The sequence below is a fragment of the Anoplopoma fimbria genome, chromosome 21, assembly GCF_027596085.1.
Source record: "Anoplopoma fimbria isolate UVic2021 breed Golden Eagle Sablefish chromosome 21, Afim_UVic_2022, whole genome shotgun sequence".
NCBI lineage: Eukaryota > Metazoa > Chordata > Actinopteri > Perciformes > Anoplopomatidae > Anoplopoma > Anoplopoma fimbria.
This window is the reverse complement of record NC_072469.1, coordinates 762,007-776,271: the sequence shown is the minus strand read 5'-3', so window position 1 is coordinate 776,271 and position 14,265 is coordinate 762,007. Positions and strand designations below refer to the sequence as shown.

The 14,265-nt window shown below is 46.4% G+C and overlaps 1 protein-coding gene across 1 annotated transcript; it reads left to right on the top strand.

Annotated features, from left to right (window-relative positions):
• The first annotated feature begins 311 nt into the window (after positions 1-311).
• Positions 312-12,743, top strand: inhbaa (inhibin subunit beta Aa). Its single transcript, XM_054623213.1, has 2 exons — positions 312-834; positions 11,856-12,743. The coding sequence occupies exons 1-2, from the start codon at positions 312-314 to the stop codon at positions 12,674-12,676; spliced, it is 1,344 nt and encodes a 447-aa protein (XP_054479188.1). The 3' UTR covers positions 12,677-12,743.
• The last annotated feature ends 1,522 nt before the right edge of the window (positions 12,744-14,265 follow it).

Sequence of the window (14,265 nt, the reverse complement as noted above, 5' to 3'; positions counted from 1 at the left end):
TGACGCCTCCACATTTTTCCAGCCATCTGTCCCCGACTAAAAAGACAAGGATTACTCATTTTCTCTCTGTCGGCGTGGTTTTGTTTTTTGTCCTCCTCTCTCTCGTTCTTTCCCTCCGTTTTTCACAGGTGGACTCTGCAGCCTCCAAACTTCTGAGAAGAGCAGACAAAGAGAGGAGGAAGAGGAAGAGGAGGAGGAGAGCTGCTTTTTGCTTCACACACTTTTTAGACAGAACTCGAGCTCCTTCATCTGCTCTGAGCATCAGCATCCCTGAATCCAGCCCAGCAGCCAATCAGGAGCCTGCTGTCATCATGTCCGTCCTGGCTCTGCTCAGCTGGACGCTGCTGCTCCTGGTCCTGCTCCTGGTCCAGAGCAGCAGCTCCTCCTCGGACCCGTCCGGCCTGCCTGCGTCCGGCGGTGCGGACCCGTCCTCTCACTGCCCGTCCTGCGCTCTGGCCCGCATGAGGAGAGGCGGGGAGGAGCAGGAGGAGCAGGAGGAGCAGGAGGCTCAGCAGGACGTGGTGGAGGCGGTGAAGAGGCACATCCTCAACATGCTGCACCTCCAGGCCCGGCCCAACATCACGCGGCCCGTGCCGCGCGCAGCGCTCCTCAACGCCCTGCGCAAGCTCCACGTGGGGCGCGTGGCGGAGGACGGCAGCGTGCAGATAGAGGGGGGGAGGAGGAGGGAGCGAGGGAGGGAGAGGAGGAGGAGGAGGAGGAGGAGGAGGAGGAGGAGGAGGGGGGGGGGGGGAGCGGCGGCCGTGGAGGCGGCGCGCATGGGAGACGGCGGCGACGCGCAGGAGACGACGGAGATCATCACCTTCGCCGAGGCCGGTGAGTGCGCGCCTGTGCGTGTGCGTGTGTGTGTGCACTAATGTGTGTGTGAGCAGACAATGCGTGCGTGCGTGCGTGTCCCCACTGATGTGTGTGTGTGAGCAGACAAAGTGTGTGTAGGTGTGTGCACAGTAGCCAAGATGAGGTGTGTAAGTTAAACTTCAGTTTTGTGTGTGTGTGTGTGTGTGTGTGTGTGTGTGTAAGAATTGTGTGTGTGTGTGTGTGTGTGTGTGTGTGTAAGAATGTGTGTGTGTGTGTGTGTGTGTGTGTGTGTGTGTGTGTGTGTGTAAGTGTGTGTGTGTGTGTGTGTGTGTGTGTGTAAAGAATGAGTGTGTGTGTGTCCAGCTGCTTAATTCCACCTGCGTACTCACTGAGCCGAACCCACACACACACACACACACACACACACACACACACACACACACACATCTTACACACACACACACACACACACACACACACACACACACACACTTACACACACACACACACACACACACACACACACACACACACACTCTGTAATCTCCTCATGCTGCTTCCAAAGAATACTTCATTATCTACTTAAAGTCAGGAGATTCACCTATCAGTGTGTGTGTGTGTGTGTGTGTGTGTGTGTGTGTGTGTTTGTGTGTGTGTTTGTGTGTGTGTGTGTGTGTGTGTGTGTGTGCATGTTTGTGTGTGTGTGTGTGTGTGTTTTGAAGCAGAGTGCTGCAACTCTTTGCTGACAGACGGTAGCGACAGAGAGCGAGTACCACACCACGAGAGAGAGAGAGAGAGAGAGAGAGAATCCTGGGTAATAAAACCAGAGTCAGACTCCAGCCTGCTCATGGGCACTACGGCAGCCGGTTTAAACCTTTAAATGGGGTCACTGAAGGTCACTGAGGGGTCAGGGTGTGTCTGAGAGAAACCTTCAACCTCTGGTATGCAGTCGTGTTTGAGTCATCAGAGTCATCTTCATCCTCATCTTCATCCTCATCTTCATCCTCTGATCACAACCGTCAGCGGAGACGAGTTCAAAGACGCTCCGATATCTTAAATATTTGATTTGAAAACATGAAAGCGTTATAGTTGAATGGTTGTGCTCACCTGTCAGTCAGGCGTCGTGGGCGGGACTGTGACGTCTTCTTCTGTGGTTTCTGTCGCGGCCGTTCTGTAGGCGAGAGTCTGGAGCAGCAGATGGAAAAGATTTAGAGTCCGAGAGGAGCAGCTTTCTTTAAGAGAAAACACAGAATGCATCGTTGTTGGGAGAAGAATGAGCTCAGTGATGTCCTCCACACCTCAACCGGGAGCTGTGATTGGCTGATGGCCACTAGAAGCAGAACCGACGTGGTTAGAACCCTGTTAGAACTCTTTCTGTTTGAGAGGAGACGCTACAGGTGAATAGGGTAAAACAAAATAACAAACATATATCACCAGGTGATGACTGACATTAAGAGTTTTCCAAAAGTTTATGTTTAAATATGTAAATGAGGCATTATCTTATTAAATATGTGCACATTTTCGTACATTTCCAGATCATAAATCCAGGTTCAAATTTCTCGTTTCATGTAGTTGACATATTAGAGTCAAAGGTTTTTAAAGAGGGAGTTTATATATGTATATTTGTGTCACTCCATAACTTTAGAAAATACTGTTAACAGCCATAAAAACACATTTCCTCCATGTTTTTAGTTCTAAAATGTTGCATAAATCAGGATATGAATGATTTATGAACAAACCTTCAGAGTATAGAGAGGAATGGAACTGGAACGTTTGGAGTATGTAAGTGTAATGAAATGTCATTTATTTTAGTTTCTAGTGGGACATGAACATTGGTCTGCTGGATGAAAGTCCTGTGTTTGTTTGACTCGTCCGTGTTTTCTCCTCCTGACCTCCTGACGCTAACGTCACCTGTCGGCCTCTAGAGGACGTTTAACCAGAAGTTCGTAGCCTCTCGTGTCCCGTTAGAACCCGACCCGCGGGCCCCCAGAGGCCTCTCAGCTCCATGAAGCTATTTTAAACTGAGAACGGGTCGGACCTTGTTTTGCTCGGCTGCAACTCGACCCGCCGTGAGAATACTTTGCACCCAGCCAGTCTTGTGCTTTGTTAGGAATAACCGATGCGTTCAGGGACCTCGGTAATTATGTTGGGCGACGGAGATGGCGGGCAGCGGAGCGACCGGATTCTTGGCGGGGACCAAGTGTCGACCTCCGTTTAGCAGCTCCGACACAATGTCCGTCTGTCTCTCCATCAGCCCGTTCTGTTTAAAGTCCTGTTCGTCCTCCCTCTCCTCCCTCTCCTCCCTCTCCTCCCTCTCCTCCCTCTCTCCTCACACACAGAGGACAATTAGGCTAATTGAACTTAATTGAACACATCATTAGCGACATTCCACAATCCTCTTTCATCTCCCCCTGACCTCCATCTAGCCTTCCCTCCTCTGGAATAAACCGCTCATTGTTGGATCTATTCTGGTGGCCCGGTCCGTCTGGGGATTCAAACTAGCAACCCCCTGCGACCGCCTGTGGGTCAGACCACTGGATCATTCCACTGGGTCAGACCACTGGATCATTCCACTGGATCAGTCCACTGGGTCAGTCCACTGGATCAGTCCACTGGGTCAGTCCACTGGGTCAGTCCACTGGGTGGCCTGAGAGGAACCGGTGAACCTCAGCAGCTCCTTATGAAGCCAAACTAAACTCTTACTCTTACTTCTTTTTCATCCTCGTCTTCTCTCATCGATAGATATCATCATGAAACTTCACCAGATGATCACTGACATTAAGACAGTTATCTTGTGTGTTACAAGTTTCAGATGTTTTGTTTAAATATGCAAATGAGGCATTATCTAATGGTATCTTTTGTTGAATTTAGGAGAAATGTACAGACACAAACAGACAAAGTAGTAAATAAATGTTTTATTTCCACTAGTCTGAAAGAAGAGGAGTTATTGAAGATTAATAGAACAGAATGTGAACATTGACTGAGAGTAAAAGCATGTTTCTGCCTGTAGAGTCTGGCTTCAGGTCAGCTCCAGCTGAAGGCCGCTCTTTAGATTTACTCACCTCTTTTGGCTTCAGCTCAGTTTCTTCCTCGGCTCTCCTCTTCCTCTTTCTTTCCTCCCTGTCTCTCGGTTTTTGCGACGTGGCTTTAGCGTGTTTATGGTGCGTTCACGGTCGGGTCCGTGCAGTCGTGAATCCTCCAGAACCGCTCCACGTCTGAGGAGATGATTCACTGCGTAGTAAACAGCCACAGACTGTGTGTCGTTCAGAGATCCTCAGACAGAGGAGGTGATACAACAGACACTTCATGTTCCTTCATCACCATCAACACACTGTAGTTTCCAACCGGACGTGGATCCATCCGCCGCTGAAAGTAGTCCCTCACTAGTTCCTCGTGTTCATCTTGGTCCGCCTCATTAAAACGTTGGTTCTCTGTGGAGTTAGCGTCTGTAACGAACGTACGGAGTTCCACATCAGGGATCAGGAGAACAAATGAAGCATGAAGTCATCTAACAATGTGATCGGTGCTTTATGGATCAGTGATCAGTCGTTAATAAGAACCAGTTCTGGGTTGCCAGGAAAAGTCCTGCATGTTTCATGCATTTCACTTTCTAATAAAACCTGCATGCAGTCTGCAGTTATCAATCCAGTAGCAACGTTGAAATGTTTTTTTAAGGGGAAAAGCTTCTTAAAAGTGAATTTTCCTGTTTTTTTATCCTCCTCTGTGACAGTAAACGGAATGTTTGAGTTGTGGACATTTGAGGCGACGTCTTGAGTTTCAAATGGAAGTTTTCACCATTTTTATAAACCAAACAACCGATCGATTAATCGAGAAAAATAATCGTTAGTCGCGGTCCTAAATCAAACTAATCAAAGGGATAAGCAGTTCCTATTCATGAACTAATTAGTGATCTATAAAGAACATAAAGCGTTCATAAAGGAGCCTCCAGATATGAATCCCTTCATCTACCGGTCTGTCCTCAGGGTTAACGCTCCAACATGAGACGTCACTAGAACAAAGACAGAAATAGAGACGTAGAATTAGAGATTGAAGTAACGAATCTCATCTTATCAACTGTCCCTGAATGCCTCCTCCAGACTCCACAGTCTGTTCGTCTCTGTTCAGACCTCACAGTCAGACAGCGTTTAATGTTTCACATCACAAACTGAAACAGAAGCTTTTCCACCTCGTCCCAGCATGATACTGGTTGTGCTGGGAGACTCCCAGTTTGTGTGTTAATGTGTTGCAGCAGGAAGTTGTTCCCTTAACAGCCGCGATAAGACGTTTCCTGCAGAGATAAAGAGACAAACAGAGAGGATTCTTCTGGGCTTTTCTTTGACACGTTTGTCGTCCTTTTCCCATACAACTAAATGACTTATTTTCTACCGATTTTGGGTTTCAGTTTGAAACCGGATTGGACGGCTTATCTGCTCTCTCATTATGAATAAAGCGCCAAAACACGTAACATCACTTTGTTACACCAGAGAAAATGAAAACATGGCTGACGGGTGAAGTCGGTTTGGTGTTGACGGAGCGTTTACCTCGCTGTCTCTCTTCTGTTGTCTTTCTGTTTGAACCTTCTCTTTTATTGATATTCAGGTTAACACAGCAGCGTGTTTAACGTCAGGCTGCTTTCACATATTTTCATCTTTAGGACAAAAAACTAAAGTCAAACAGATTTCGACCGTCTGGATCCAATGAACCCGATCAACATCTATTTGTGTTTTTAGCATTCAGCGTGAACACCTTCAGTCCACCTCCATCTGGAGGAAACTCAGAGCTCAGCTGTGATTGGTTACAAACATGAACATGAAAGCTGACAGCGCCTCCTTCCTGTGATCGGTCTTCTTCTCCTCCTCCATCTTCTTCTTCTTCTTCTTCTTCTTCTTCTTCTTCTTCTTCTTCTTCTTCTTCTTCTTCTTCTCCGTCTTCTTCTCCTTCTTCTTCTTCTTCTTCTTCTTCTTCTTCTTCTCTGTCTTCTTCTTCTCCTCCATCTTCTTCTTCTTCTCCTCCTCCATCTTCTTCTCCTCCATCTTCTTCTTCTTCTCCTCCTCCATCTTCTTCTTCTCCTCCTCCATCTTCTTCTTCTTCTTCTTCTTCTTCTTCTTCTCCTCCTCCATCTTCTTCTTCTTCTCCTCCTCCTTCTTCTTCTTCTTCTTCTCTCTGCTTTGATCCTCCCAAACCAAACGGCAGCGTTTCGTTCTTCTTCTTCTCTCCAGCTGACAATGAGCGAGTTTGGCATCCAGGCGTTTCCTCCCGTCAGACGGACGAGGCCGCTTTAATTCCTCCTCACCACTCTTGTTTACCGCCGGTTTGACAGCGTTGCACAGATTAAGTTTCACGTCTGGAGCTGCTCCGTGTGTGTGTGTGTGTGTGTGTGTGTGTGTGTGTGTGTGTGTGTGTGTGTGTGTGTGTGTGTGTGTGTGTGTGTGTTTACTCACACAGCCCGCTGACTCACATGTGGTGCCAATAAGGCCGAGCAGGGCGTCGACTCTCGGGATTCTGGAGCAGATTTCTGTCCCACGCAGGCGAGGCTGAGCCTGACAGTCCTGACTGAATGAACCGTGACGCGTTCGCTGGTTCGATTCCTGTGTTTACAGGAGAGGTTTTTTTAAGTCATTTATATGAAAATGAACTTTTAAATTCACCCAAAGTTCACTTCATGACTCTGTTTTACTTTGTAAACAAACAAGCTGAAATAGTTTAAATATATATCTTCATTTTACAGATGTTTGGTGTTTGTTTCCCCTTTAAGTCTCTTTAAACAGAAGACGTGTGCAGCAGCTCTTTATTGAAGCTTAACGACTGACATGTTAAAACACCCACAACCCTCTAACGGGGGGGGGTTCCTCCTAATGTAAACTAAAGAGACAGAAGAAAGGGCGGCTGTGATCCTTTGTATGGTGAAGAAGAAGAGAGTGCACTCTTAAAAATATCCACCATGTTAAAAATGTTAAATGAAGCCGGTAATAGAGACTTTGTCGGGGACTATTTTCATCGGCGGATGAATCCACATTTGGTGCTCTAGAGAATATAAACTACAGGGTGATGATGAAGATGAAGATGATGATGATGAAGGAACAACAGAAAACTTTATGACCAAACGCTCAGAGCGTCTCTGTGTCTCTCTGACTTCCTCTCTGTTGGTTTTACTGCGGCTGTTTTTTAGAGTGTGGGAGCAGACAGAGGCTTTAATGTGGACCTGCAGAGCCGTGGATTAAGACCACAGGAAGCAGCGTCCGTACAGGAAGTCCTCTGATCCCTCACACCTGTCAGACACCTCACCTCCTCCTCCCATTCATCTCTTCTAGCTCACAGTAAAGAGACAGAAACAGCTGTTCAAGCTGTGAATCCCACCAGAAGCTGCTGTTTCTGTTTTTGTTTCTGAGTCTTTGAACGTTACTTACGAGAAGAAACAACCACAGCAGGTCAAACCCTCTGACTGACATGGAAACACACAAACACGCCGCTAAGACACACAAACACAGACACACATTTACACAAACAGCTGAAGGACACGTATACAAACACACACACACACACACACACACACACACACACACACACACACACACACACACACACACACACACACACAGAGGTTTGCTCAGCCTGTTGAACGCATTGAAGAGGGATTACGATGGACAATAGAGAAAACACACACACACACTGTACCATCTGTCTAAACAGTGCGTGTGTGTGTGTGTGTGTGTGTGTGTGTGTGTGTGTGTGTGTGTGTGTGTGTGTGTGTGTGTGTGTGTGTGTGTGTGTGTGTGTGTGTGTGTGTGTGTGTGTGTGTGTGTGTGTCGTGGCCTCAGTAAACACAGGATGGAGGGTGTTCACTCACCAATGTCAACACTCACACATCTAGAATTAGCAGCGGGCCCCAAATTCAAGCCCCGCCTCCTCTGAAAGGCGACGCCCACTGAGATTGAGGCTGGTGGCGGTGCGTTCAGGTGCACTTCAACAACGAAAAGCACAGTTTTTACTTAAAGATGACGGCTGCAGCTTAAAAACCTGCGAAGAAGCGCACGGTCAAGTGATCAGTTTATTACTTTACGAGTCGAGTAGGATCACCTGAATGCACCATTGGAATGCTGACTGTCACACAGTGCATTGTGGGATATTGAGGCCTTTAGACCTCAGAAAGCATGTCTGTTAAAGGAGGTAAATGGGAGCCAGGCTGAAGTGGTCTTTACTCGTGTTATTGTTCATTTACATCCCAAACAGAAAATATTAAGTATCAAGAAGGAGAGTCCACCAAGAGTCTCTGCTCACTGTTTATGTGTGTGTGTGTGTGTGTGTGTGTGTGTGTGTGTGTGTGTGTGTGTGTGTGTGTGTGTGTGTGTGTGTGTGTGTGTGTGTGTGTGTGTGTGTGTGTGTGTCAGAGGATCATAAACCTTTTAACAACATACCGATCCCTGTTTGTGTCACATGTTGGCAGCAGCTCTTGTTTAGCTTTGTTAGCTGCTCGGAGAGGCTTCGTCTGATAAATCAAATCACAAGTCATAATACGCTGCAAGGGCTGATGGGAGAGTTGGGAAATGTTTGGAGGCTCATGATCATGATGATGATGAAGATGCTGATGCAGATGATGAGGATGTTTGGCTCAGATGTCAGTTCATCCTTCTTGATTCTGACCGACACGCTGAAGATTTAAGATGTTCAGTCGTCCAAACTGGGATTTCACCCTTGAAACTGGGTTAAACTGGGTTAAACTGGGTTAAACTGGGCTTGGATGACCTGAACTGGTTGTGAGTTTGGCCTGAAATTGGCTTTGGATCAGTTTTCTATAGTCTGAACTCTGTTTTGTTGGTCTAAACTGAGTGTTTGATGGTTTAAACCTGCTTATTGATGCCTTAAAGGGGTTTGAGCGTTTAAACTGGGTTTTAATAGTCTAAACTAGTTTTTTTATAAACATTTGAATATGACAATAACTGGACGAGCAGAAGCTTAAATTGGGTTTTGGACGTTAACTAGTTTTATGATTGTCTAAACTGGGTGTTTGATGGTTTAAAGTAGATATCTCATGATCTACAGTGAACAGGGTTTTGGATGATCTCAGTTGGATTTAATTATATCAAATTGTGTGATAATCAAAAGGGGGTTTGTAATAGTCAAAACTAGACATTAGATGGTTCAAACTTGGTTTTTATTGGATAACCTTGTTTTTTTTATGCGCTTACTTTGATGAAATTCAGCATCTCAAAAGTTTTAAGGCTAAAAAAGAACACTTTCAAATTCATAAAGAGAAACAGTGTTCCTGAGTAAATCGTGCACTTTATCGACCAACATCTTTGTTTATGACTTAGTTTTCATGAGACAATAAAGTCCGTGTAAAGTAACAGGAAAGCACCGATCTGCTGTCTGAGTGTGTTTCAGTCTCCGACGGCCAGAAATCAGCTTTTATGAGTTGTTGAGACGTCGGCTTGTAGAGATCCGTCTGCTGATAATGGAGCAGGATTACAGAGAGAGATGAGCTGTGAGGAGAAGACTTGCAGAGCTCGGACAGACTCCAGGAAACAGAAAGTCCTCCAGTGGAAACCAGCTGCTGGAACTGTTTCTCACCTCTGTGGAGTTTAAACACATTAAAGCTTCATCATCAGGGTTCAGATCCTTCTGTTGCTCTCACTTCAGTTCTATGAAAGAGAAACTAAACGTTGTGTTTCAACACGTCGACGTCCACGCTCTACTTTACTTCAAGTATTTACATTTAATACTACAAGATGTTGGCAGTACTTCACCAAACTCACTGGAATCTGTCACCATGGTGTAAAAACAGATGAATGTTTGATGTCAGGTATGTTTTATGGCCAAAAGTATGTGGACTATTTGTTAATATTGCCTTTAGAGCTGAAACAATTAGTTAAGTAAAAATAATTTTGATTACAATAATGGTTTAACTTATTTTTTAGAGCAACAAATCCTCAAACTTCACTGGTTTCAGCTTCTCAAACGTCTACTATGATGAATTAGAAATCCAGGCTTCACCGTCTGACCAGTAAACGCCTCATGAGAGCTGTATCTGATAAACACTAACAAAATAATGACTTCATCTCAAACGTTACCGTCCAGTTCAGCAGCAGAAACATATCTAAAATAAAAAGATCAGTTTCCCCCAAAACATAATTCAGTTGTGTTTCTGTGACCGTCGTTATTAGTGACCATCTCTCTGATGTCAGCAGCATCATGAGCGTCAAACAAAGACTCTTCTTCTTCTTCCTCCAGCAGCTTGAATCAACATCACAAACACTATTCTGAGAAACAATGAATGAACACAGCTCTTTATTTTTGAATCCAACTGAAGTGCTGATGATGTAAGTGAGATAATCGCCTCCGAATTGTCGGTTAAACGGCGTTAATGGACTCGCTAAAGTGCCGCCGCCTCCACACACACAGACAGGCCGCCCATTCACACCGTTTAACGGAGCAACGCTGCTGCTGACATTCATAAACTCCAGAATCGTGACTTTGATTTTCTGTATGGACGCCCACGAGCGAGAGACATTACAGAGAGAGAGAGGGAGGGAGAGAGAGAGAGAGAGAGATGATGCAAAGACCTTATGTAACGCTGGTGGACGGTAATTGGGTCTTCAAACCAGTGATTAGCTTGCTGCCTGGCCTGGAGGTTTCTAGGAAATGTAAAATACAGGTCTGTGTGTGTGTGTGTGTGTGTGTGTGTGTGTGTGTGTGTGTGTGTGTGTGTGTGTGTGTGTGTGTGTTTGTGTGTTCTGGAAAATACAGGACAGATTTGGACTCTGACTGTGAGGACACAAACTCCCCGCAGTGTTTGTTAGAGCTCCAAACTTTCTGTCCTCTCCAAAGAAAAGAGAATAACCAGAGAGTGAACATCAGGTCAAACTTCTTCATCAGAGTCTTCATCAGAGTCTTCTTCTCAATCATCTCAAGGTGCAGAAATGTTCATGAGTCCTACAGAGTCCCTGAACGTCTCATGGTTTTAGTTTAGATTTGACTCCAGAAAAACAACCGTTATATTATCTTCATTATGATCAGCTGTTAAAACGTCAAATCACAGAGAGGAGAAACGGACCAATGAATGTCCAGCGAGGGGAGCATTCGACCAATCAGGTGCAAGATGTTGTCTGAGAGGAGAGAGCTCATAGAATCATATTTTCCACAAACGATGGCTCTTTGTTTACTTCCTGTGTGACTCACCACTCCAGAGAGATCACATGACTCTTTGTCCTCCGGCTGAGTTTTACTCCTTAAATCATTTGAACCTTCAGGCTGAAACCAGCAACTCTCTCTGGAAAATAAAGGCAATAAAACCACTGCACACGTTTACCTTCCAAAATAAGACTCTGTTCTTCTTCTGCTGTCGACCTGCAGGCTGTTAAAGTTTCCCATAATTCTCTGAGCAGATTTCACTTCATTCATTTCTCCTGGTGGGAACATTTAACGGGTTGAAACGCTGCCTGACTCCAAAACCTCCGACCACAGCTGCTGAGTCAGCAGGAAGAGTCCAATCAGTGTGTGTGTGTGTGTGTGTGTGTGTGTGTGTGTGTGTGTGTGTGTGTGTGTGTGTGTGTGTGTGTGTGTGTGTGTGTGTGTGTGTGTGTGTGTGTGTGTGTGTGTGTGTGTGTGTGTGTGTGTCTGAATCACTTCACACACACATGACGAGTGTGGCCACATCTGAGCTATAGAGTCATCTACACACACTTGTCATTATGTTACCATCACTAACATGACCTCACACACACACACGCACGCACACACACACACACACACACACACACACACACACACACGCACACACACACACACACTCACACACGCACACACACTCATCAGCTGAAGGGTATCAGTGAGGCGTTCAGGGCCTCCCTGTTCATGTGGTACAGAGTTGACCTCTCATATTGTGCTTGTGCTCATTGGGTTCACCTCTTGTTGCTCCGTTGCTATGGTAACCAGCTGTTTACTTTAATTCAGAACAGAAGTTAAACCGTTGAAGCGTGTTGGAGCCAATCAGAGACCAGAGTACCGTGTCGTTGTGCTAACTCCTCCCCTCTGTGTCTCAGGTGAGGCTCCCGGCCTGGTGAACTTCGTCCTCTCCAAAGATGGCGGCGACCTGTCTCTGGTGGAGCAGGCCAACGTCTGGCTCTTCCTCCGTTTGGCCAAGACCAACCGCAGCCGAGCCAAAGTCACCATCCGGCTCTTCCAGCAGCGCCGCCTCCCCAACGGACGGCCGTCTCCGCCGCAGGACGACGTGCTCCTGGCGGAGAAGACGGTGGACACGCGTCGCAGCGGCTGGCACACCTTCCCGGTGTCGGCGGCGATGCAGGCGCTGCTGCAGAGCGCCGTGAGCACCACGCTGAGCCTCCGGGTCTCCTGCCCGCTCTGCGCCGACGCCGGCGCCACGCTCGTGCTGGTCTCCGGCGGCTCCGAGGCGTCGCAGCGCTCCAACCAGCGGGAACAGTCCCACCGGCCGTTCCTCATGGCCGTGGTCCGGCAGGAGGACGGCAGCGACTCGCCGCGGCGCAGGAAGCGCGGGCTGGAGTGCGACGGGAAGGTCCGCGTCTGCTGCAAACGGCAGTTCTACGTCAACTTCAAGGACATCGGCTGGAACGACTGGATCATCGCGCCGCCCGGTTACCACGCCAACTACTGCGAGGGGGAGTGCCCCTCCCACGTGGCGAGCATCACCGGCTCCTCGCTGTCCTTCCACTCCACCGTCATCAGCCACTACCGCATGCGGGGCTACAGCCCCTTCCAGAACCTGAAGTCGTGCTGCGTGCCCACCAGGCTACGGGCCATGTCCATGCTCTACTACAACGAGGAGCAGAAGATCATCAAGAAGGACATCCAGAACATGGTGGTGGAGGAGTGTGGCTGCTCGTAGACACCGAGAGCCGGTCCGGATCGGTCCGGAACGAACTGGACTGGAGAGGAAGGAGGACTCCAGAGAACCCGGAGAGAGAGAGAGGGAGGAGATGGAGAGAGGAAGAGGAGGAGGTGACTTCATGATCATCGTCACCTTTACCTGCAGCGTCTCCTCCTCCACCTCCTCCTCCTCCTCCCTCCTCCCTCCGTCTCTCCTCGTCCTCATCCAGCAGAACTCAGAAAGAGTCTCGACGGCACTTTCAGAAAAAAACAAGAGAAAAAGATAGAAAAAAGAATATCTAATATATTTTTGTTACAAACGGAGGGAGCGAAACCTTATTTATGTGGCCGAGACGTTCAAGCACCACTCGACCCGTCGGATCTCGGAGAGACGAGGTGCCTGAAAAACTACTAACAAAAAAAAATCTCAAAACTATGCAACTTGTTTCACGTATTACGGTCGTATTTTACTTTGTCTCTTTTTGTTTGTTTCCAACTGTTTACTTTTTCAAAAATGTACGAGGAAGAAAGAAGAAACACTCTTTTGTATTCATTTTTTTGGAAGTTTGACTTTGTGACGTGTGTGTGTGTGTCTGTGTGTGTGTGTGTGTGTGTGTGTGTGTGTGTGTGTCTGTGTGTGTGTGTGTGTGTGTGTGTGTGTGTGTGTGTGTGTGTGTGTGTGTGTCTGTGCGTGTGTGTGTGTGTGTGTGTGTGTCTGTGTGTGTGTGTGTGTCTGTGTGTGTGTGTGTGTGTGTTGAGAGATACTTGAAAGAAACAAGTTGGCCCGGCTGCTGGAACCAAACACTTCTTTTTATGTTACCATGGTTACCATGTTGATGTTATAATTATTATTGTCAGTAAGTATATTAATAATATTATTGTTATTGTTGTTAATAATATTTTTGTTTGGCTGCATTTGTGTTATTATGTTTATTATTATTATTATTATTATTATTCTTTTCTTTTAAAGAAACGTTACAAACGTCTTTATGTTTTTGCACTATAGCGACACTCAGATTAGACTGAAGAGGTCACAGGTTTGATCCCCACCATGACACGGTGGAGCTGCGGTCACAATGTGACAGAGAGACTGAATTTCATGTTTACTGCTCACTGCACAGAAAAATCCTGATTGGGTCAAAAGGAGGAGGTTGCATGTGATTGGCTGAGCCACCTGTCAATCAAACACACTTTAAGTGTTAGATGTTAGGATTTATGAAATACTGAGTTTATGAGTAGATTAAAAAAACACTGAGGCACTTAAACTAAAATGTCTACAATGATTAACGACAGAGTAATGTACATTTACTACATTTTCTCAAAGCCTGACACAAACTCTTTGGAAGAAATACTCCCCTTTTTTATTGGCATCAAAGTACACAAATTCAAGTATATTAGGTCTAAACATACTTTGATAGGAAGTACAATGTACACTCCATTCCTTCACACGTGGTGGAGTAAAGTAGTTCTGACTGTGTGCCTCTAGAGACCATGAAGGCTTTCACATTCACTTCAGTACGTTGATGTTTTCTGGATCTGCAGGTGCATGCTTGATCTGATATGTAGCGACGCTAGCGGGTCTGTTAGCACCGTACGCTAGCAACTATA

Excerpts from the sequence above, each read along its gene's own strand:
- inhbaa (XM_054623213.1), top strand. The coding sequence starts at position 312 with ATGTCCGTCCTGGCTCTGCTCAGCTGGACGCTGCTGCTCCTGGTCCTG. Across the intron at positions 835-11,855 it reads CATCACCTTCGCCGAGGCCG|GTGAGGCTCCCGGCCTGGTG; the intron begins GTGAGTGCGCGC and ends TCTGTGTCTCAG.